General features: G+C 41.1%; 1 protein-coding gene across 13 annotated transcripts in view; it reads left to right on the forward strand.

Annotated features, from left to right (window-relative positions):
* DYNC2H1 (dynein cytoplasmic 2 heavy chain 1) overlaps positions 1-25,661 on the forward strand; it is a 353,260-nt gene that overhangs the window by 178,579 nt on the left and 149,020 nt on the right. For all 13 annotated transcript variants that reach the window (XM_045038203.1, XM_045038204.1, XM_045038198.1 and 10 more), the window contains 4 exons: positions 6,945-7,105; positions 9,630-9,755; positions 13,253-13,363; positions 18,377-18,532. In XM_045038203.1, the coding sequence (XP_044894138.1) occupies positions 6,945-7,105; positions 9,630-9,755; positions 13,253-13,363; positions 18,377-18,532 (554 nt within the window). The remainder of the gene's footprint in view (positions 1-6,944; positions 7,106-9,629; positions 9,756-13,252; positions 13,364-18,376; positions 18,533-25,661) is intronic.

Raw genomic sequence — 25,661 nt, forward strand, 5'->3', positions numbered from 1 at the left:
AGTTCTGAGTTCTCCAGTAGTGAAGATTACTATTCTCTTGAATACCTTTTAAGAAAAAATGTTATTTTTTAAAAATTCTGTTACGGTTTACATATAGTGTTCCAGGGGTACAATTTGGTGATTCAGCACTTTCATATATCACTTCTTGTGATGAGCTCCAGGTATCGGATGGATGCACCTTTTTTTTTTTATATGAAATTTATTGACAAATTGGTTTCCATACAACACCCAGTGCTCATCCCAAAAGGTGCCCTCCTCAATACCCATCACCCACCCTCTCCTCCTTCCCACCCCCCATCAACCCTCAGTTTGTTCTCAGTTTTTAACAGTCTCTTATGCTTTGGCTCTCTCGCACTCTAACCTCTTTTTTTTTTTTTTTTCCTTCCCCTCCCCCATGGGTTCCTGTTAAGTTTCTCAGGATCCACATAAGAGTGAAACCATATGGTATCTGTCTTTCTCTGTATGGCTTATTTCACTTAGCATCACACTTTCCAGTTCCATCCACGTTGCTACAAAAGGCCATATTTCATTTTTTCTCATTGCCACGTAATATTCCATTGTGTATATAAACCACAATTTCTTTATCCATTCATCAGTTGATGGACATTTAGGCTCTTTCCATAATTTGGCTATTGTTGAGAGTGCTGCTATAAACATTGGGGTACAAGTGGCCCTATGCATCAGTACTCCTGTATCCCTTGGATAAATTCCTAGCAGTGCTATTGCTGGGTCATAGGGTAGGTCTATTTTTAATTTTCTGAGGAACCTCCACACTGTTTTCCAGAGTGGCTGCACCAATTTGCATTCCCACCAACAGTGCAAGAGGGTTCCCGTTTTTCCACATCCTCTCCAGCATCTATAGTCTCCTGATTTGTTCATTTTGGCCACTCTGACTGGCGTGAGGTGATACCTGAGTGTGGTTTTGATTTGTATTTCCCTGATAAGGAGCGACGCTGAACATCTTTTCATGTGCCTGTTGGCCATCTGGATGTCTTCTTTAGAGAAGTGTCTATTCATGTTTTCTGCCCATTTCTTCACTGGGTTATTTGTTTTTCGGGTGTGGAGTTTGGTGAGCTCTTTATAGATTTTGGATACTAGCCCTTTGTCCAATATGTTATTTGCAAATATCTTTTCCCATTCCGTTGGTTGCCTTTTAGTTTTGTTGGTTGTTTCCTTTGCTGTGCAGAAGCTTTTTATCTTCATAAGGTCCCAGTAGTTCATCTTTGCTTTTAATTCCCTTGCCTTTGGGGATGTGTCGAGGAAGAGATTGCTACGGCTGAGGTCAGAGAGGTCTTTTCCTGCTTTCTCCTCTCGGGTTTTGATGGTTTCCTGTCTCACATTCAGGTCCTTCATCCATTTTGAGTTTATTTTTGTGAACGGTGTGAGAAAGTGGTCTAGTTTCAATCTTCTGCATGTTGCTGTCCAATTCTCCCAGCACCATTTGTTAAAGAGACTGTCTTTTTTCCATTGGATGTTCTTTCCTGCTTTGTCAAAGATGAGTTGGCCATACGTTTGTGGGTCTAGTTCTGGTGTTTCTATTCTATTCCATTGGTCTATGTGTCTGTTTTTGTGCCATTTTTTTTTTTTTTAAATGCATGGCTCCTTTGTGTCATTCAGATGTTAACTTACAATATTGCCTTTCCAGAGAGGTCTCTCTGGGCCATCTGATCGGTACCAACACATCAGCCTGTTTTAATTCTCTTTGTGGGACTCAACACTATCTAATATATTTCTGGGTTATCTATATATTTATTGTATGTTTCTATAACTTGATGTGAGTTTAAGTAAAACGAGGCACTTTTCGGAGCAGTTGGTAAGAGTCCGTTCTTTCCTCCGTCCCCCAGTCCTTGTACCGCGTCGCAGCAGATCTTTCCTGCTGACCTTGCAGTGTGACCTCGTGCCCACTCTTTGGAACACTTCGTGGCGGTGCTATTTCACCTCCAGATTAAATGGTATTTAAGTCTTAACAGCATTAACTAAAAACCTCCTGGTGTTCACATATTCGAATACTTTGTAAGTTTAATATACTTGTAAAACCATATTCTGCCTATTTTTAAGCAAAAGTTATATATAAACTGGTATATGGGTAGATGACTTTGTATTTGGTCAAATGGTTTTATTAATAGAGTTTTCATATAAAATTGGAGTTTTTATTGTATGAATAAGTTTTAAAAATTCAAATTGCTAGAGAATGACAAGCACTTATCTTTCTAATGAAATTCTAAAGATTTGATTTCAAATGTAATTTTTCAAGCATCATTCATACGGAAAGATTTTTATTAAGTTTTAGCGATCCTTTTTATAATGTATAAACTTTAAAGCAGTAACTTAAACAGTTGTGTTTTAAGTGGTGTCCATTTCAGTGTAGTAGAGCCATCCCGGAAGCTTAGGCGCATCACTAGAGTCCTCCAAGCTCGCGTATACCAGCCACATCTGTTATTTTTCACGATAGCAGTCACCACATGCACATACTCCGACTTGAGTTATTCTGATCACATTTGGCTTTGAGTAGCTGCTCTGAGCAGGGTTTGTGCTGCATGGTGAGGCTGGTAGGAGGCGCGTTTGCGGAGGGCGCCGCGGCTGCAGGAAGACTCTCCAGGGGACAGTCTCCGAGCCTCTCAGCCCTCCGCTCCCCAGCCCCTTCCCTTAGTCGTGCCTGCGTCCCATCCGGGGGGACCTTGCTTCCACGGCTCCATCTGTCTCGTGAAGCTGTGTGGGAGAGCAAGGGGAAGGACAGAAGGACATGCATATTCATCTTCTGTTGCCTCTGTAACACATTGCCACCAATTAGCAGCTTAGAACAACGTCCATGTAGTATCTCCCGGCTCTAGAGGGAAGGTCAGTAGTCGGCGGCTGGCCTGGGTTCTCCGCTGCAGATCCCACAGGGCTAAGTGCAGGCGTTGGCCGCTCTGCTCTTACGGGGAGGCTCACTGAATTGCACGATTCCGCCGCGTGCCCTTGCAGGATTGAGGTCGGCATTTCCTCTCTGTCCCTGGAGTCTGCCTCCAGGTTAGAGGCCCTTCCTCCACATCACAGCCAGCAGTGGCCAACTGATGCTTCCTCAGGCTCCCCATATGTCCCTCTGCTCTCTCCTCCGCCTCATCCTCCCTGCCTCTCTCTGTGGCGTCTCCTTGACTTGGCAGGCTTTTCAGGGTCCTAGTGATTCATTGGCCCGCTGGGATAATTGAGGTTAATGCTCTTGTAATATCCCTAACCAAAATTCCACCTGCAGAGTGCCTTCCCAGCAGTGCCTAAGTGAGTGTTTGCACAACCAAGGACAGGAATCTTGAAACAGTTAGGGTTGGGATTCGGCCTCCACAAAACGTGTGGCTTTTTGTTTCTAGGTTCGAGGATTAGTCCGTTTCTAAAGAGCATCTTACGTTAGATAGTGGTTGTTGGTTTTCTTTCTTTTACTGACGTTTGTGATATGTTTTATCTCTAATGAGGAAGTGGGATTTTGTACACTAGAAGCTTGTCGGTCTCTTTGTTGGGGAGGACGAGGTGAGGGAGCAAGAATGAGTCTGTTACCCTTACCTCCTATAATAGTTTGATGTTAATTTACTGCTTTTTTTACTCAGGTACTTAAAAAGTACAGAATTGATATTCTTTCCTTTTTAAACTGCAAATTATTTCTTTTTTATTATTTCAGTATTTTATCTGAGTAAAATAGAATGCAGTAAAGGTTTATTTCTTTGACTCATTTTTGTTCTTTTTTTACTTTTAAAAGAAATGACACGGTTTAAAGATGAATGGTCAAAATTTTAAATTCCAGTGATTAAAAAAAAATCTTATTTTATTAGAGAGAGAGGGAACAGGGGAGGGGCAGAGGGAGAGAGAATCATAAGCAGGTCTATGCTTGTCAGCACAGAGCCTGACACAGGGCTCGATCCCACGACCTGGCATCATAACCTGAGCAGCAAAAGCAAGAATCACACACTTAACTGACTAAACCACCCAGGCCCACGATCCCAGTGATATGTAAGTAGTTCTGTACTGTGATAATTCACAATGCAGTGAACATCTTTGACTCTTCAGTTTCATGGAATAGTTCTGGATGACTCACACTAACAGTCTTAATGATAGAATGAATTGAAGTTGCTTGGGTTAATAAAACCAATGATAATATATAAAGATTAGTTCATTTAAAATGCAGTAGGGTTATAATATTGGAGTTTTGTGGGCAGAATAGCTAATATGAAATTCAAAGTAGCATGAACATGACTTGAGTCATAAATGGTATATTTTTCAGGATTTTTTCTCTAATCCAAAATGTTCCAATAGTTTGAAATATTGTGTAAAATGAGCTAACGAACATATATTTTTCTGTGGAATTTTAACTTTAGAAGGAATATTTGAATTTATGTTAGAGTGTGCATGTAAAATGGTGAGCACAAGACATGACTCCTGTCCTCATCGAGTATATGGTCTGTTAAGACATGATGTGGCAATCTGCATTTACATTTTTTTTAATTTTTAAATTTATTTTTGGGAGAGAGCACGTGAGCCGGGGAGGGGCAGAGAGAGGGGGACAGAGGATCCAATGCTGGCTCCAGGCTCTGCATGGAGAGCATTAAGCCCAACGCGCGGGGCTCAAACTCACAAATTGCAAGATCATGACCTGAGCTGAAGTTGTACGTTTAACCACCTGAGCCATCCAGGCGCCCCTGTATTTTAAATTTTGAGAGTTTTATATTGGCATATAATTTCCAAAAGAACACGTTTCAGTCAGTAGTTATTTTGTAGGGAAATATATGTATCCTGACATTTTTATCACATGATACATGTAAATAGAGCTCCGTGAGGAGATGGGGAAGAATAGAAAACAGGAAACACTTGTTACTAGTCATTGTTAATACAGTTCTTTGTATTCTGTTCGAGCACATAAGCGTGTATATTACAGTGTGGACTGTTGTCTGTTGAGTAATCTGCTTTTCAGGAAAGTACCTCTAAATGCACCGTTTCTGTAACTTCAGCCCTCCTGTATGGCTCTCAGACCCTCAGTGTGTTGCCCTCTTGCCACTAATATCAACAGCCTGGATGAAATCCTCTGTGCCTGCTTCTGCACTCACATCCTGGATTATTTCTTAAATTATTGTAATTTAAATTCCTGAGTCAAAGGCCAGGCCCATTTCTAAGACTTATGATATATTTCACAATATCAGGTAGTGCATTTATTTGGCCTAGAATGTTTATTGAATTTAGGAATAAATGTGTTGAGCAAATGAAAACATTTCTAGTTACACTGTCACAAGTCCGTAAGAATTCCTTTTGATTAGGTCTTAAAACAGGGTGTTTGTTAGCCATGTCAACTTAGTTAAAATTAAAATTCATACAGTATGCTACAGACGCAGTTCAACTTTCAGAGGCTATTGGGGCAAATTCCTGGAGATTAGGGATATTTCTGCTCTTGACATTTCTTATCATTCTTTCCTCTTGTGAGGAGTGGAGGGCGTGGGCCACATGTGAAATGTGTCTTTTCAGCGTGGTTATCTAGAAGGGCCTTTTTAATGTTCATTCTTGAGAGAGACAGTGCGAGTGTGGGAGGGGCACAGAGAGGGACAGAGGATCTGAAGCAGGCTCCATACTAAAACACAGAGCCCAACGTGGGGCTTGAACTCAGGAGCTGTGAGATCATGACCCGAGCCAAAGTGGGATGCTTAAGTGACCAAGCCGCTCAGGCGCCCCTGAATTTATATTTTAAAGTGCTTGCTACAGAAAGTTTTAAGAGTGTCCTTTTCCAGTGATTTTAGAATTTTTAGGGTGCAGTATTTCTAGGGTGCAGTGTTGAAGACACAGGAAAGCCCCTGCTGCCTCTGTAGGCATTCTGTTAGGTTCTACTGATCCTGGTTTCAACTCTTGTGTCTAGTCCATTTTGTTTTGTTTTGTTTTGTTTTGTTTTTTGTTTTGTTTAGCTCAGTTCATACAAGTATGAACAAGTATTAATTGAAGTGGGTCTTCTTTAGCTTGGCTTTTATTCAATACATTAATCATGGAAACATTTAAATTTTAGTTAAGGAGGTTTAAACATAATAGCAAAATTACAGTTTCTTGTCTGTATAGGACTTGAATTTGTGAAAAGCTTCAGAGTCAGAGGACGCACAGGTGAATTATGTTGAATACAGTCAGCAGCAGCTGGGTGGCCTTTGGCAAATTCAGTTTCTTTGATTATTAGTTTTCTTATATGTAAAATAAATACCTGGCATAGTGCCTAGCATAGAGTAGGTGATGAATATGTGGAATCTTTTTTATTATCATATCCTGTTTTGCTCCCAAATGGCGTATGGATTGTTTTATGCTTTTTTTTTTTTTTTTTTTTTTTTTTTTTTTTACAACCAAGGACACTGGGCACAGAGTATTTTAGTGATCTGTACAGGGTCAATGGCTAAACTGAGAGCTTACGTATTCTGTCTCCAAACTTACATTCTTTTCCTTCTGTACCACTTTTTTTTTTCTCACAATGCGTGGGCGTAAGACATAGCCCTCGTGTATCATGACAGTGAAATCGTTCACTAGGTCATGCGGAAATCTGATTCCCAGTGCACAGCACAGAGCAGGCACCCGGTTATCATAGAAATGAGTGAATAGTGGTAGAGCCGGTGGTTGGGTTCAGTCTTCTCTTGTAGGCAGAAAGTTACCTATTGAGGCCACAACCCTGATGGTGTGTTTCTTCCTGTGCTGGATGAGGCAGTCAGGGTGCCTGCCTGGTGGTGGTGCAGTGAGTCGCTGATATCCCAAGTGTAGAGCATTCAGAAAAATGTCCGGCACCTCCAGCATCCGACAGATGTGAGTTATTGCTGGTGAGTGAGGGATCTCGCAGTGAGAAAACTGTATGGGATTAAGTCAGCCGGTTCTTCTCTGTATTACATCCTGCAATTAGATTTAACAGACTTTTGTCTGAATCAGCTTGCTACAAAGTTTTCACGTCTCTAATCTGTGTCTTCCAGGACTGAAAGAGCTGTCCCCGCTCCCTCTAAATCTCAAACGCCTCTACAAAGAGACACTGGAGATTGAGCCCGTCTTGATAATCATCTCCCCGGGTGCAGATCCTTCCCAGGAGCTGCAGGAGCTGGCTAATGCTGAGCGCGGAGGAGAGTGCTACCACCAGGTGAGCACAGAGACCTGCTGCTTCTGCCCAGCTTTGGTTTCCCTGCCATGGTCCATCCTGTTGGCCCCCCCACAGTGCCCATGTCCTGGTCCCCAGGTTCCCCCCAGAGGGAGTTCTGCCATGTACTTCAGTGTCTACATGCCCTGCTAGGGGGCAGCCAGGGAGGGGGAGTGGAGGCAGGGGCAGGGGGAGGGGTCAGTGATGGAGCAGTGGGGGTCAGCCCAGGAGGCGGAGTCGGGGGGTGGGGGGGCTGGTGATGGAGCCGTGGGGGGCAGCCCAGGAGGTGGAGTGGAGGCGGGGGTAGTGGGGCCAGTGATGGAGGGGTGGCCTCAAGGAGGAGGTGTGGCAGGCTTCCAGGAGCTGGGAAAGTGCCCTAGGGATTCTCTCCCAGAGCCTCCAGGAAGAGCGCAGCCTTGTGATACTACCTTTATATTAAAGCCAGATCCCTAGTGTTAGATCAGAAATCTGATCAGGCATGTTCCTGGTTTTACCGTACTAAGTGGTGATAATTTGTTGTAATGGTAATAGGAAGCTAAAATAATTGCTAACCTTTTGAGAATAATTTTACTTGGATGCTTTTACAGTAAATCACAACAATATTTACCTGCAGAAGCTGAACTATATAAATTGTTGAGTAAAACTTGTGTAATATAGCACATTTTCTCGAGGTAAATCTAGGGGCTTAGTTTGTTCAGATTCAGTCTGCATGCAGGTCTGAAAATGTATTCATTTACCGTCAGTTTTTGACAACTGAATAAATAAACTGCTTTTATTGGGAAAATTATGATTACAAAGCAGACACTTGAGAACGACCAAAACTGGAGAAGTAGGAATATTGTGGGGACCCAGACACAAGGCAGCCAGAGGTTAGGGCCTGGGCCCATGGGCAGGTGCCTCTCCAGCTCCTGGGCATGGGGTTTCACCCTGCTCCTGCTGTGATAAGGACACATCCCTCCTCAGTCCCTGCCCTGTCTGTCGGGCGGACGGCCTGGTCATGGATTCTACTGTCAGCAATGCTTTTACCAGAAGCACAAAGCTGTTTGCAGCCGCAGTAGTTTTGACTGTTGAAACGTCCTCCACAGTTGTTGGGATGTAGGAAAGCCTTTAAATACGGATATAATTCTGTTATTTTAAAGTTTTGTTGCTTTGTTGACTACATATGCTAAGTTAATTTTTAATGTAAGAAGCAGTGGTGTAGATTTTTGAGGGGATGAGTGGCTAACCGTCTTCTCAAAACATTCCTGATGTGGTTTTTACAAAATATTTTAAAATTTTTGTAGTAAATGTTTTTTTCTGAGGTTTTATGACTCTTCAAGATTTTTTTCACATGATTGAGGCTTCCTGGAGAATCCTAAGTTGTCCATTTTTATTTTTTTTATGTTTATTTTTGAGAGAGAGAGAGAGTGAGTGAGCAAGCATGAGCAGAGGGAGGGGCAGAGAGAGAGGGAGACACAGAATCCAAAGCAAGTTCCAGGCTCTGAGCTGTCAGTACAAAGCCTGACATGGGGTTCAAACCCAGGAATCATGAGATCATGACCTGAGGCGAAGTCTGATGCTCAAGTGAGCGAGCCACCCTGGCGCCCTTGAGTTGTCTGTTATTATCTATAATTGCTGTTCAGCAAATTGTTTTTTTTCTGTTTTTTGTCTTTTGTGGGTTTTTTTTTTTTTTTGCATTTTAACAATGGAAGATTAATAGGTGCATCAAAACAGTTCAAGCACTGTTTGTTTTTAATAAATAGAAAAGTATTAGAAATCTTTTAAGGCAGGACAAAAATAAGACAGCTGTTGGAAATGGCAACACAGTGGTATTTCTTATTAAAAATTTAGAACCCTCGGGGCACCTGGGTGACTCAGTCAGTTAAGCATCTGACTCTTGGTTTCTGCTTAGGTCATGATCTCACGGTTCATGGGATCAAGCCCCATGTTGGGATCTGCGCTGACAGTGCAGAGCCTGCCTGGGATTCTCTCTCTCTGTCTCTGCTCGTTCTCTCTCTTTCAAAATAAACACACATTAAAAATTTAGAACCCCCATCAAAATAACTGAGTTGGTTCAGTATGTAAAGCAGGATAATTTGAATCTCTTGTGTTCTGTGTTATCAGATCTGTTTTTTTGTATTGTATTTTTAATTTTCTTTCTTTCTTTCTTAATTTCTTATTTACTTACTTATTTACTTACTTACTTATTTATCCTGAGAACCCAGATAAGGAACCTAAGCAAGGCATTCCTAGTTCCTCTCAAGCAAGATGGCCACTGGGCCGCAGGCCTCCTCCTCCTCTCCGGGTCTTCTAGCAGAGCAAGGCCTTTGGGCTTCGTGGCAGGAGGATGGACAGGGCAGTGAAAGCTTGACTCCCTCACAGGTCAAGGTCGTGACAGGACTGTGTGTGCAGCTAGTCTCAGGCGGGGCCCGCCCTCAGTCCTCATCGACCTAGAATAACAGTAATTAGTGGTCCATCAGCGCAGTCCCCATGTGCTAGGCACTGCAGTGGGTGTTTACTACAACAAGTCTTGTGTTTTGTCTTGCAGGTTGCTATGGGTCAGGGTCAAGCCGATTTAGCGATTCAGATGCTGAAGGAATGTGCCCGCAGTGGGGACTGGCTGTGTTTGAAGAACTTACATCTTGTGGTGTCTTGGCTGCCAGTTCTGGAAAAGGTAGATTCAGATGAGTGTGGTGTAAATAGTACGGAATGTAGTCAATTGGGTGATCTCCAAAGAGTGTCATGCGTTATGTAATGTTTTTTTAAGTTAGCATTTAACGAGAAATCCTTTAAAACCTGTTAAGCATTTAATATGTACATTTGTACAAATGAAGGTGGGGGCCTTTTTATTAGGATGTGTACAAAAGTCTCTATGTTGAAAGCATTTAAGGGGAACCAAGAAATTATTCATCAGGATCGAGGGGAGGCTTAGGGAGCTTTTCCCAGAACTAAAGTAGGTACCTGCTTTAAAGGGTTAGAGGAGGCCTTTTCAAACCATTGCTTTCTCCTGATGCTCTTGGTCTGCAGTGTCTGTGGGGAGAGAGGGCGGAGAGGAGTCGGGGGGATAACAGGACTTCCCTGGGAGGCTAGGATGGAAACCGAAGCAGTCACTTGACTGAATTCACACAGACCCAGAGCAAAGCTAGCCTCCAGACAGAGCAAATTGCTGGCCAGGTTTTAAATGCAAACCCTAACTTAAGTCTGTTCCTTAAGAAAGATGATTGTGATCTCGGATAGTTAGAGATGACTCCTAAGACAAGATGTTGCTTGAAAGTTGTATGTGATTTAGCTAAGCGTAGGGGCAGAAAGAAAGAAAGAAAGAAAGAAAGAAAGAAAGAAAGAAGAAAAAAAAGAAAGGAAGAAAAAAAGGAGAGGAAAGAAGGAAGGAGGGAGGGAAGAAAGGAAGGAGAGAGGGAGGGGAGGAAGGAAGGAGGGAGGGGAGGAAGGAAGGAGGAAGGAAGGAGAGAAAGGGAAGGAAGGAGGGAGAGAAGGAAGGAAGGAGGGAAGGGGGAAGGAAGGAGGGAGAGAAGGAAGGAAGGAAGGAGGGAGGAAAGGAAGGGAGGAAGGAAGGAAGGGAGGAAGGGGGGGAGGAAAGGAGGAAGAAGGGAGGGAAGGAAGGGAGGAAGGAAGGAGGAAGGGAGGAAGGAAGGAGGGAGGGAAGGAAGGGAGGAAGGAGGGAAGGAAGGGAGGAAGGAGGGAGGGAAGGAAGGGAGGAGGGAGGGAAGGAAGGGAGGAAGGAGGGAGGAAAGGGAGGGAAGGAAGGGAAGAAGGAGGGAGAGAAGGGGGGAAGGAAGGCAGGCAGGCAGGTGAGGATAGCCTGGTTAATTCCAGCAGCACAAATAGAGACCTAGTGGGGGAGAGGAACAGGCCTAGTACAAAGAATAAAGATGACCTTGAATGTGCTGGGAGGGCTGGGCGTGGCAGAGTGGGGCTGGGTTGTGGAATACCCTGAGAACCATGCAGAAGAATTTGGAAATTTTTTTCTTAGGATGAAGTCACAGGAGGTCTTAAGCAGGAGGGTGAGTTAATTAGTTTAATTGATCTGGCAGATGTATCATTGAGAATAGAATGGATTGACAGAGGCCCTTATCTAATTGTAATGTGTCGAAAAATTGTGTGGTCCTAGTACATGGCACCTGTAGCACCTTTCACAACATATAGGCGATCACATCTTTGAATGAGTTCATGACTCAGTGAGTTAATTGATGGAAACTGAGGTATATGTAAATATTTGAGGAATTCTATTATTAGGACAGTTTTCTGAGAAAACCATTAATGTGTAAAAATATATAATTCATGTCTGATAAATCACGTAAGGTTTAAAACATGTAAAGAAGACCTTTAAATGCTTAAATTCTGCTTTTTTTTCCAAATAATCGATAGCTATTTATTTGTGTAACACACAATTACAGTGGTTACTCAGAAGCAAATCTTTTTTTTTTGTAACGTGTATATCTTTTTTTTTTTAAACATTTATTTATTTTTGAGACAGAGAGAGAGCATGAACGGGGGAGGGTCAGAGAGAGAGGGAGACACAGAATCCGAAACAGGCTCCAGGCTCTGAGCTGTCAGCACAGAGCCCGATGCGGGGCTTGAACCCACGGACCGCAAGATCATGACCTGAGCTGAAGTTGGCCGCTTAACCGACTGAGCCACCAGGTGCCCCAGAAGCAAATCTTTTTAAAAAAATTTTTTTAAAGGTTATTCATGTTTTGAGAGAGAGAGAGAGAGAGAGAGAGAGAGAGAGAGAGAGGGAGAGACCGAGAATGAGTGGGGGAGGGGCAGAGAGAGGGAGGCACAGAATCCAAAGCAGGCTCCAGGCTCTGAGCTGTCAGCACAGAGCCTGACGTGAGGCTTGAACTCAGGAACCAGAGATCACGACCTGAGCCAAAGTCGGACACTTAACCGACTGAGCCCCCCATGCATCCCTGAAAGCAAATCTTAATTAGAACTTTTTGAAGCATATAAGGTAGACGATAATAAAAAAGTTTAAACCTTAAAATATTTTTTTTAATTTTCTTTTGGGGAGTTAGGATAAATTAGGTATAAATTTGCAAATTTATTTTCAAACCAACTCTATCATGAATGTTTTTTACCTTTCTTTAAAAATGTGCTAACGTAAACCAAAATTTCATGTAAATTTTACCTTCTTAAATTGTTAGTAAGTGTAGATACATTTTACAGTATACAATGTTAAGTAACCACAGTGTTTTTATGGCCAATTCTTTTGCCTTTTTTTTTGTGGTCACCTTCTGTATTTTGCATTAAAATAGTAAATATTAGAATCAGACATAGATTATATTTTTTAATGTAAATTTTAGTTTTCACTCTTTTAGAACTCTTAACAAGTCTTTTGTCATTCATTCGTTTATTCTACAAACACTTGTTTAGTACAGAAAAAAGCCAGCAGTTGCCGTAAGTGCTCAATGCATACAAAATTTGTACCTGCTCGTAGGAAGGAAGTTGGTGTAGAAGAGACAGCCCACATTAGTAACTATATTGTAGCATAGTGAATACTACAGAAGACAGTTCACAAAGTGTCTTGAGGGATTAATGTGCCTGGGACTGGTACTGAAGAGTTGGAGAAAATATCCCCCTAAGACTTGGACTTAACTTGACAGATGAGTAAGAATTTTCATTTTCCAAAGAGCATAACAGGTAGAAAGGAAAAATATTCAAGAGGACACAGACATGAAATTTGAATAAGTGGCTGCAGCAGATAGCACAGGCCGAGGAATTTGTGTGGTGAAGTTTTGACTTTATATGATAGGCAATAAGTAGGATACAGCAAACATTGCCAATAAAGGAAGCGCTCTCATGCTGGAACTCTCTGGAAGCCCTAATCAAAGTGGTGAGAACCTAAGGTCCAGAAGGTGGTGACCAGTTGAGGTGCATCGGTTACTGCTAACACTTGTCTTGTACTTGCTGTGCATCATGTGCAGCTACGAGTGTTGTACACGGTTCACAAGATGAGCACTCATATTATCCTTGCTCAGCATTGGTGTAAATCCTAGAACCCAAGGTCACAGAGCAAATAAGCAGCAGAATGAAATATATCAGAATGTCATAGAAGGATTTCAGTAGGAAAAAGTTACTACTAATACATTTCTAAAATGGAAATTAGTGTGTATATTGAAGTAGATTTTTATTGTTGCTGTTTTTATAAACCAGGAATTAAATACTCTTCAACCTAAAGATACCTTTCGTCTGTGGCTGACTGCAGAAGTTCATCCCCACTTTACTCCTATTTTATTACAGTCAAGTTTAAAGATCACATACGAGGTAAGAAGATTTAAACCTTGAATCACTAGTTGTCTAAGTGCACTAACTTCCACATGCCTCCTACAGCTCTGTAAAGGACTGTCTGTCCTACAGAACACGTAAAACTGTCTTGTTCAACAAACAATTCGATTAATAAATGGGCAGAGGACCTGGATAGATATTTTTCCAAAGAAGACAAGCAGGTGGCCAGCAGACACATGAAAAGATGCTCAGCATCACTCATCATCAGGGAAGTACAAATCGAAACCACCTCGCACCTGTCAGAGTGGCTAACATTAACAACCCAGAAGACCACAGGTGTTGGCCGTGATGCGGAGAAACGGGAACCGTTTACACTGCTGGTGGGAATGCAAACTGGTGCAGCTGCTCTGGAGGTGCTCTGGAGTGTGGAGGTTCCTCAGAAAGTTAAAAATCAAACTACTCTATGACCCAGCAGTTCCACTGCCGGGTATTTACCCACAGAAAACAACACACTATTTCAAAAAGAAACATGCACCCCTGTGTTTATTGTGGGATTATTTATCGTAGCCAAACTATGGAAGCCGCAAGTGTCCGTCGTAGATCGGCGGACAGGGAAGGGGTGGTGTCTGCAGTGGCTGATTACTCAGCCGTGACGGGTGAGATCTTGCTCTTTGTGACACCGTGGATGGACCGCAGGGTGTTAACCAAGTGAAATAAGTCAGACTGAAAAAGACAAACACGTGAGTCCAGTCTAAGTGGAATGTGGTGATTGAGTCTACAAACGACGAAAAGCAGAATCAGGTGTATAAATAGAGGACGGACTGACAGTGCAGGGGGGACGGTGGCGGGAGGTACAGACTGCCAGTGGTAGTGTGAGTCTCGGGGAGGAAGGGCACAGTGAGCAGGACACAGTGGCGGGGGGGGGGGAGGGGGGGGATGGTGTGACAGCGTTGTGGGCCAACAGGCGTCAGCTGCGCTTGTGGCGAGCATGGCGTGATGCCACCCTCGTCCAGTCACGTGCTGCACACCTGAAATTATTGTCAGGTCGTGTGGCAGCTGTACTCAAAACAAAACACATTTTGTGTAGGTCAGGTAAAAGAACCATAAATAATAGCATCAGATGATGTTTATCCAAATAAATTTAAATCTTCCTTCTAAATTTTATTTCATTTTTCGGTATTTGTATCGGTAAAAGACACATAACATAAAATTTGCCATCTTCACCATTTTTGACGGCACAGTTCGGTAGTGACATGTGTGCTCTCTTGTGCAGCAGAGCCCTAGAACTCGTTCATCTTGCCCAGCGGAGACTGTCCGCTGCGGACCGACTCCCCGGTCCCTTCTTCTCCCGTCTCTGGAGGGGGAGGGGCCTGGCTGTCCCTCCTCCACTCTCTGTCTCCAGGAGTTTGCCTGCCTAGGGGCGCCTGGAAGACTTGTCCTTGAGGCCTGGCCTGTCACACTGTCTGTGGGAACATCCTCAGGGTTTCTCCCCTTCGACGCACATGAGGGGGCTTCCTTCCCTGTGAGGGTCTGCGATTCCGTGTGTGCGCATGTGGCGTCATCTTGATCCAGCAGTGCGGGATACGGGGGGGGGGGGGGGGGGGGGGGGCGTGTCTCCACACAGCTGTGCGTCATGCTGCAGTGATGACGGCACAACTGGTTCTCCACGAGCTGGTTCTCAGGGCTTCTGTGGAACTGCCAGGTCAGAAGTCATTCTGTGTTTAATTGTTGAAGGATGCTGCCTTCTGCTGATCCCTGTAGTGCTGCTTGTCGTTTGTGTGTGTGTGTGTGTGTGTGTGTGTGTGTGTGTGTGTGTGTGTGTGTGTGCAGCCATCCTAACGGTGTGAGCGGTGTCTCACCACGTTTCCTTTGTAAGTAGTGACGTTGAACATCTTTTTGTGGACTTCTTGCCTGTTTGCATATTGGCTTAGAGAAAGGTCTTAAGTCCTGTGCCCATTTTTAACTGGGTTTTTGATTGAATTGGAGGAGTTCCTTGTCAGATGTATAGTTGACAAATATTTTCTTCCCTTTCATGGTGCCTCCTCTCCACTGTGCTGTTTCCATTGTATCCTAGACGTCTTTAAAGTTTGACGTGTCCTGTTTGCCTGGTGTTGGCTTCTGTTGCCTGTGCCCCTGTCATATCCAAAGAGTCATCGCCAGAGCCAATGTCATGGAGCCTCCTCCTATGTTTCCTTCTGGTTTTATTGTTTTATAGCCTTACGTTTAGGTCTTTAGTGCAGAGTGGATTAATTTTTATATGCGGTATAAAGGGACGGTTCAACTTCTTTTTTTGCACATGAGTATCTGGTGTTCTTACTGGTCTTCTGACAGCAGCTGAGCAAGAGTTCCAGTGTGGGTTTCCTGTTTGAGCCCATCATTCTTCTGACATATCCAAAACTGTGTGTGTTTGCAATGTTACCGTGTAACTGGGCCAAGTCATAAATAAAATGGTAAATGGAATTAAAACTTTTTAAAACTGGTGGAAGAGGTTCTGCTTGGTTTTTTTCTGTTTGTAGAAATTTGTTTTATGTGATCTTTGTTATGAAGAAAAATGTCTTCATATTGATTATTGTCACGTGTTTCTTTGGATCAGTATTTCTTGTTTTTTATCTGAAGATGTTAGTCTCATTTAAGGAAGAAAAAGGATAATGGTTAATCCACAGAATGTAAAGTTCATTTACTATTTGGAAACATGTCAATCGAAAGTCTTTACTATGTCTAGTAAAATGAACTTTTCCAAAATCGTCTCAGCTGCTCTCCCACTACACTCTGACTGTGTATTCTAGCGGTGAATTGTTGTAGCCAAAAGGATAGGGGCTGTTTTTTCTCTTGAGCATTGTAGTTACTGCATACTACCTGGTACGTACAGTACACGAAGAATTAATTTATCAGGAGAACTGTTCTTGAATATTTTCATGTACAGCCTTTGCCAGGATTTTCTTTCAGGAGGTGATTTGATTACTTTTAATGGAAATTTTATTTGAACTGGTATTTCTTTCTAATTCTTAATTCCGTATAGATAATTAACTATTTTAGAAAATAGTCCAGTTAATTATATTCAAAATTATTACTGTATATGTATGTACACACGTGTATATTATCTTTAAAGGTTGTTACATCTCTATCTTACTGTTTATTTCTTCTTTTGATTAGTTGACAGACTTTTAAAAATTCACTCCAAATACCTGATGTCATACTTAATAATTTGCTTTTTTTCTACTAATACTTTTCACTGAATTTCCTGCTTTATTCTTTTTTAAGTTTCCCTTAGATTTCTATTTGCCTTTGGTATTCCTGATTTCTTGTGTTGAATGCTTAACTAATATATATTTACTTGAGGTAATATTGAAATTATTTTATGTCTGTGAATTTGCAGTTGACTACATGCTAGGCCTTATCCCATATTTGGACATGTTAGTGTCTTCATTTTGTTATTTTTCAAAAATATTTGTGTCTGATTTTCTCTAATTCTTTATGATTTGTTCATTTTATGTAATCTTTAGTGCTTTAAAAACTAAGTGGATATTCAGTTTTCTGTTATTTTCACGTTTTATCAAGTAGTGCTCAGAAAATTTGGCCTATTTTGTCATAATTTTTGTTACTGTTTCATAAACACGAAACATTTTTATTTTTAAAAGTATATGGATATGTACTTAGTAAATCAATGGTATTTTCTTCTAATGTTGAAGAAGTCTTTGTATTTGAGAAAAACACAGCATGGAAAGGATCGCAGAGGGACTGACTGTTCCTTGTAGCAGGCATTCTTTAAAGGAAAAGTTTTACTTTTTAAAAAAGCTAATTAAAATAAATTCAGATAAATGCACATTTTTTTAACATTAGAAGAATTCTCCAGGAAACCGATGATTAATAGACAAATGTGTTTGATTAAAAAAAAAGGATTTTTTTTTTTTAACACACACACAAGAAGTGGGTTTAGTTTACACTTTTCCAAAAAGAATTCGAAATTCATCTTTCTCATTTGGATAATTCAACAATATAAACCGATCTTGGACATGTAGATAAGTGCTTTTTGACTGAGTACTAGTTCAATATATACTTTGTGGATTTGAATTTGTGTTTATGAGCCTAGTGGTATCTGCTAATCCCCACTTGAACTCCAGTGGTCTAATGTGCTGGGAGTGTTAGTTGGCGTTGTATGTCAATAGTGCAGGGAGGGCCCAGAAGTTCAGATGGCACCTGCAGAAGGGGGCGTGTTCATAGCAGAGGAAAACCCATGTGCCCCTAACAGTGTCACATTCCTTGTGTATGATTTAGTTTCAGTAAAATACCTCAACGATCATATAAAATTTAAATTTAATGTTTGTTTATTTGGGAGAGAGAGAGAGACAGAGCTCAAGCGGGGGTGGGGCAGAGAGAGAGAGACACACACAGAATCCAAAGCAGGCTCCAGGCTCTGAGCTGTCAGCACAGAGCCCGATGTGAGACTTGAACTCACAGACTGTGAGATCATGACCTGAGCCTAAGTCGGACTGAGCCACCGACTGAGTCGGACTTAACCGACTGAGCCACCCAGGTGCTCCGGCAATCATGTAAAATTTATTGGGTTGTTCTAAATATTGTTGCTTTTATAGTTTTTTTTAAATTTGAAAATTATTGAATTTGTACTGGATATAAATTTAAACTCCTTTTTACGGGGCGCCTGGGTGGCGCAGTCGGTAAGTGCCCGACTTCAGCCAGGTCACGATCTCACGGTCCGTGAGTTCGAGCCCCGCGTCGGGCTCTGGGCTGATGGCTCAGAGCCTGGAGCCTGTTTCCGATTCTGTGTCTCCCTCTCTCTCTGCCCCTCCCCCGTTCATGCTCTGTCTCTCTCTGTCCCAAAAATAAATAAACGTTGAAAAAAAATTTTTTTTAAACTCCTTTTTACAAGGAGTTTAAAACTAGTTTTAGATACATACTTTTTGAAGTAATATAAAATAAGTCCAATTGGGTGGTTAATGGTGAAAACTTTTCTTTATTAAAGTATGTTCTCAAACATGTTAAATGTTAATTTGGAAGATTTGAGACAATAAGGGGTCAATCTTTTGTCTTCAGTCACCTCCAGGTTTGAAGAAGAATTTAATGCGCACTTACGAATCTTGGACTGCTGAGCAAATCAGCAAAAAAGACAGCATCCATCGAGCTCACGCTCTCTTTAGTTTTGCGTGGTTTCATGCTGCATGTCAGGAAAGACGAAATTACATTCCACAGGTGAGTGAGAACATGTGTTGGACCTCTTGTAAGTTGTGCATATTTTTGTATCAGAGCATTCCTACCAATTTAGTTTCAGCGGCTGGGATTACTTAATAATTTGGTTCATGGTTTACGACTTTCTATCTCTAATTCTGTCTTTGTTGTTCATCTTCAGGACTGTATACGTAGCTCACATCTCTGAATTACATTGTTCGCCACAAGGCATGAACCATAATAAACCCTCAGTGATTGTTCGGTGTCATTTTTGTGGTTGATCCATCACAGACATCTCAAGTTCAGAACTGAATTCTGCATATTGTTTTCCTTTCATGTTTCCCTCTCAGTAAAAGGCATTGATCCTTTTATCCATTTATTTATTTATCCATTTATTTCCTCATGCTAGAAACCTAGGAATTGTTCTTGGTATGTTTTTCTTTCTTAGCCTACCTACCCGGTTCATTCCCAAGTCATGTGGATTTTACTTACAACATACAGTTCAAATCTGTGCATTTCTTTCCACTATTTTCTCTGAGTACCTTACCGCTTACCTGTACTACTTTCTGAGATCATTTCCTGTTCTTTTTAATTTTTCCATTTAGCAGCCAGAATCATTTTCCTAATATGGCAATTTGATTATTTCACTACTCTGCTTACAACCCATCAAATGACTTTCTAGTGTACTTGTGAAGAAATAGGCACATTTCTGGTCCTTTGTCTTCAGCATCGTCCCAGAACCCTCTTCCCACTTGGTCTCTGCAACTCAGCCACAGTGGACTTCTTCCTGGTCCTCGAATTCATCCAGCTCTTTGCTGCCATAGGTGTTGCCTGGTATTGTTCTCACGACCAATAGGCCACCCTTTCCCACTGCCGTGGCCATCTTTGCTGGAACATGTTCTGTTCTTCTTGCCAAATGCCTGTCTGAGCCGTAAATTGCATCACTTCCAGATTTAATTTTTCCCATCTTTTTTTTAGCTTTGTCCACTTCTGTTTGTTGCTCAGCCTGTCCCTGTTTTAGCCTGTCTCTCTGTTTCAGTTACATGTCAGAATAGGGTCGTGGGTTCCGAAGTCACAGACTTGGGTTTGAGTCCTGCCTCTCGAATTTCCTAGCAGGTGACCTGGGGAAAGTTACTGAACTCTAGTAAGCCACAGTTTCCTCAGCTGTGTAATGGGGATTACTCACCACGCTTACCTTTCTTGCGAGGATGAGATGGAGCAGTGTATGTGTACAAGTGCCTTGCACGTGACCTGCCAATAAAGATGTGTCTCGCTGATGCGGTAGTAAGTAAAACAGTGACGTGTTGTTTCCACACAGTCTGCACACTACCCTTAAAGGAGCGTGTGCTTGTTCTTGTCACCTTACAAAGAAGGCCCGTGGGTCTTGATGGCAGTTAACTTGCCGGAGGACTCTTACCTCAGCCTGCAGAGCTTGGCAGTGGCCGGGCCCACCTCTTCTAGAGCCTCCGCCCCTAACAGCAGCTCGTGCTGACGGGTTCATGAACAACAGTGGTAGTGAAAGAACTGTACTGAAAACAAGGAATTGTTTTTTAAATGAAATTACATTTTTTTATTATGTGATACATGTACCTGATATAAATTAAAAAGCTACAAGGTGATTCGTACCTAAAATTTAGTCTGTTCCCTTTCTCTCTCCCTGTCACCAGTTTCTCTTCTCAGGACAGCTGCTGTTCACCCCTTCTTGGGTGTCCTTCAAGAAAGATTGTATAAATAAACATTTTATGTATTTACACTCAGACATGCATACAGTCTTTTTAACTCAAATAGTATGTTACAAATACAGTTTTGTATTTTGCTTTATTAACCAAAACATTACAGACATTTTTAAAGATTACTGACCAATAGGCACACCTGTGTGGCTCAGTCAGTTGAGCATCTGATTCTTGTTTCGGCTCAGGTCATGATCCCAGGGTTGTGGATCGAGCCCCATTGGGCTTGGCACTGAGCATGGAGCCTCCTTAGGATTCTCTCTCCCTCTCTCTCAAATTGAAAAAAACAATTAAAGATTAGTAACCATTTAATGCCTAATTTTAAAATATTATTTGTATTCACCATATCTATGTACTTACTTATGAGCAGTTTTGTTAGATGGGCATACATGTTCTTTTCAGTCTTTGCTGTTACAAAAAGCATTGCAGTGGATATCCTTATATTTGCCTCATCTAATGTTTATTCAGGGTGGCAATTTCTAAATTTGGAGAGTTTGGGTCAACATATACTTTTATTTTAGTTTAGTTCAGTTTACTGAGAGACTGAGCACACACGAGAGTGGGGAAGGGGCACATGGAGGGAGAGAATCCCAAGCTGGCTCCTCACTCAGTGCAGAGCCCAACATGGGGCTCGATCCCCCAACCCTGGGATCATGACCTGAGCCAGAATCAAGAGTTGGATGCTCAACTGCCTGAACCACCCAGGAAGCCCAGAGAGAATTTTTACATAGTACCAAAATGTCCTTTTTTAGAGCAATTTACTTTCACACACAAATATTTGAAAGTGTCACTTTTTTTAACACATTAAGTTTGCTTTCTTTAAAATGAAGAAATTGGGAGGAAAACCCAGTCAAAACATAAAATACCATTAAAATTGTTAGAGATAATGTCATACAGATAAGCACTCCACAAACTGTTTTTACTATTTTTCCTCCTTTTGCTTTAATCACCAACTTCTAGAAGTAAAGATCCACCACCAATTCAACTTGGTTTTCATTCCTTGTGTTAATGAAAGGTGTTTCTCTATTTTTCATTGCAGTGCTGTATTGGGTCACAGAATTAACTTCCTCTATTTTACACATGTGTGCTGTACTTCTAATACTACACTTAATGTAAGGTCTTTTTGATTGATGCTTGTTACTCTTTGATACCTTATTATTCTTACTACATGGTGGGTACCTTGGTAACGGGGTTCTTCTCATTCATGTTTACAAGACCACTTAACACCCTGCCTGGGTTTCCAGGTGGGCTAAGTAAGATTTGATGGGCTGTCTAGAGAGCCTTCCCACAATTTACATTATTTCTATTAGAAAATATGATATGAAAAACAAAAATTACCTTTTGAATTTTTTGTACCATATTTTACAAATCCTTAATCATATGCCACTGTGTCAGTAACTATGCTACTCAGAGTACAGTTCTTACCATTTTGGAATTAGAACCTCAATAGGAAATTGCTGTGTCAGGTAATACTGAGAGTTGAGGTCTTCTAACTTGAGAGTGTTATAAATATTAATCTCTGAAGTATTAAAAAAAGTTTAAGTAAACACTTATAAATAAGGTTTAATAGTGATACAAGAAATATTATCAATACTTTATTTTGAGTAGGTAGGAAATGTATTTAATGTATTACAGGAAGCAAGCAGAAGTTAAGATGGTGGAGTAGTAAGGACACCCTGGACATGTCCCTTGAACTCAGCTAGATCAACATCAAACCATTTTGAACACATAGGAAATCAATCTCAGGATTCACACAATGATCTGCATACTTTGAGGGAGAGAATGCAGCAGGTGCATGGTGCTGAGAGGTGAACTGGTGAGCGAGAAGAGCCAGGGTGCCTCAGAGGGGAGGCAGTCGTTTTTGCCGAGAGGAGAGAGAGAGAGAGAGCAGTGCCTCCGGTTTTTGCAGGAAAGCACTTGTCCCAAAAGCAGATAGAAAGTGTGAAAACACTGTCTGGGGACTAGACAAGAAAATGTCCCCCAGAACCACCGATGAGGGAAAGGAGAGGTTTCGGTACCCCCAGGTTTTTATAAATGGTGGGGCACCGAGTGTGACGTTTCAGAGGTCAGCACCTGGCGGTGTCCAGTGATGAAGGAGGGCGGAGTCCCCAGAGCAGCCACAGGGTCTGAGGGTCCCAGGGGTCACACCGGGAGAAGTGGTTCCCCTGCTTGCGAGAGCATTTGATGGAGGTGATTTGGCGTCTCATGGGCAAAAGACCCAGGGGGCACCATCAAGCCCCACACTCACCAGCATAGGAACAAAGACTCCTGATGAGGGCAGCAAACCCTGGTTTAGCCTACTGACCATAGACTGCTGCAAAGCTCCAGTTCTAGGAGAGATGGGATCTAGCTTCATTGGGGGTTTTTTGTTGCTTATGATTTTTTTTCCCCTCCACCTTGGATACAGAAAGAGCAAAATTATTTTTAAATTTTATTAATTTTTAAATTTTTAATTTTTTCCCTCTTTTGTCTTTTTTCTTTCAAGCTTTTTGTAAGCAGACCAAAACACACCTAGAATCTAGCTTCCTTTACTTGAATTTTTTAAAAATTAAAAATTTTTTATTTGTTATTTTTTTACTTTTTTAATTTTTTTCTTCCTCCAAAATGACAAGATAGAGGAATTCACCCCAAAAGAAAGAACAGGAAGAAATGATGGCCAGGGATTTAATCAGTACATATATAAGTAAGATATCTGAACTGAGATTGAAAACAGTGATTATAAGAATATTAGCTGGGCTTGTAAAAAGCTAGAAAACCCTAAAGAATCCCTTCCTGCCAATATAAAAGAGCCAAAATCTAGTCTGGCCGAAATTAAAAATGCTATAACTGAGATGCAAACCGGATGGATGCCATGACAGTGAGGATGGCTGAAGCAGAGTAGCGATTCAATAATAAAGAAGATAAAATTATGCAAAAAAATGAAGGTGAAAAGAAGAGGGAAAGAAAGGTAATGGATCATAAAGGTAGACTCAGGAGACTCAGCATCTTATTAAAACGGAATAATATTCATATCATGGGAGTGTCCCAGAAGATGAAGAGAGAGAAAAGGGGGGATAAAGTTTATGTGAGCAAATTACAGTGGAAAACTTCCCCATTCTGGGGAAGAATGCAGACATAAAATCCTAGAAACACAGAGAACCCCCATTAAATTCAGCCATTGCCAGCCATTGCCAAGTCATATCACAGTCAAAAGCCAGCCATTGCCAAGACATATCATAGTCAAATTCACAAAATACAAGGAAAGAATTATGAAAGCAGCAAGGAAAAAAAAAAGTCCTTAACCTACAATGGAAAACAGATCAGGTTTGCAGCAGCCAAGAATTCTTTATCAGGCAAGGCTGTCTTTCAGAATAGAAGGAGGGTTAAAGACTTTCCTAGACAAAATCTTAAGGAGTTGGTGACCACTAAACCGCCCTTGCAAGAAATTATAAAAGGGGCTCTTTGTAACATCACCAGAAACACCAACTCTACAGGTAACACACTGGCACCAAACTCCTATCTTTCAGCAATCACCCTGAATGCAAATGGACTATATGCTCCAATCAAAAGACATTGGGTATCAGAATGAATAAAAAAAATAATACCCATCTATATGCTGCCTACAGGAGATTCATTTTAGATCTGAAGACATCAACAGATTGAAAGTGAGGGAATGTAGAACCATCTATCATGCTAATGGATGCCAAAAGAAAGCCTGAGTAGCCATACTTATATCAGACAAACTAGATTTTGAACGAAAGACTGTAACAAGAGCTGAAGAAGGTCATTCTATCATAATTAAGGGTCTATCCATCAAGAAGATCTAACAATTGTAAAGATTTATGCCCCTAACTTGGTATGCCCAAGTATATAAATCAATTAATAGCAAACATAAACTCATTGACAGTAATACAATAATCGTAGGGAACTTTAACATACCACTTAGATCAAAGGACAGATCATCTAAGCAGAAAATCAACAAGGAAACAGTGGCTTTGAAGGACACGCTGGACCAGATGGACTTAAAAGATATATTCAGAATATTTCACACTAAAACAGAATACACATTCTTCTTAAGTGTTCCTGGGACATTTGCCAGAATAGATCACATACGTGATCACAAATCAGCCCTCAACAGGTACAAAAGGTTGAGATCATACCATGCATATTTTCAGATCACAACACTATGAAACTTGAAATCAACCCCAAGAAAAAGTTTGGAAAGCCTTTAAATACATAGAGGTTAAAGAACATTCCACTAAAGAATGAATGGGTTAACCAGGAAATTAAAGAAGAAATAAAAAAAAAAATACATAGAAGCAAATGAAAAGATGACCATTCAAAACCTTTAGGATGCAGCAGAGGCATTCCTAAGAGAAATAATATTGCAATACAGGTCTTATACCTAACTCTAACAAAGGGATTAGAAAAGGAGCAGCAGTTGAAGCCTAAAGCCAGCAGAATAAGAGAAATAATAAAGACTAGAGCAGAAATAAATGATACAGGAACAAAAAACCCACTAGAACAAATCAATGAAACTAAGAGGTGGTTCTTCAAAAGAATTAATAAAATTGATAAACTCCTAGCCAGACTTAATGAACAGAGAAGAGAAAGGACCTAAATAAATAAAATCATGAATGAAAGGGGAGAGATCACAACTAACACCAAAGAAATATAAACAGTTGTAAGAGAATATTATGAAAAATATGCCAACAAACTGGAGAATCTGGAAAAAATGGATAAATTTCTAGAAACATTGAAAGGACCAAAACACAAGAAATAGAAAATTTGAACAGACCCATAACCAGCAAAGAAATTGAAACAGTAATCAAAAATCTTCCAACAAACAGGAGTGTAGGGCAGCAAGATGGCTTCCCAAGGGAATTCTACCAGACATTTAAAGAAGAATTCATAACTATTCCTCTCAAACTTTAAAGAAAAAATAGAAATGGAATGGAAACTTCCAAACTCATTCTGTGAGGCCAGCATTACCTTGATTCCAAAAACAGACAAAAACCCCACTAAAAAAGAGTTATAGGCCAATATCCCTGATTAACATGGATGCAGAAATTCCCAACAAAATACTAGCAAATAAAATTCAACAGTACATTAAAAGAATTATTTACCATGATCAAGTGGGATTTATCCCTGGGCTACAGGGCTAGTTCAGTATTCACAAATAGATGAATATGATACGCCACATTAATAAAAGAAAGTGTGCAAACCATGTGTTCCTGTCAATAGGTGCAGAAAAACATTTGACAAATTACAGCATCCATTCTTGATAAAAAAAAAAAAAAAACCCTCAACAAAGTAGGGATAGATGGGACCTAACCATATACAAAAGACCCACAGTTAATACCATCCTCAATGGGGAAAAACTGAGAGCCTTTCCCCTATGGTCAGGAACAAGACAAGGATGTCCCCTCTCACGATTACTATTT

This window comes from Felis catus, chromosome D1 (genome assembly GCF_018350175.1).
Source record: "Felis catus isolate Fca126 chromosome D1, F.catus_Fca126_mat1.0, whole genome shotgun sequence".
NCBI lineage: Eukaryota > Metazoa > Chordata > Mammalia > Carnivora > Felidae > Felis > Felis catus.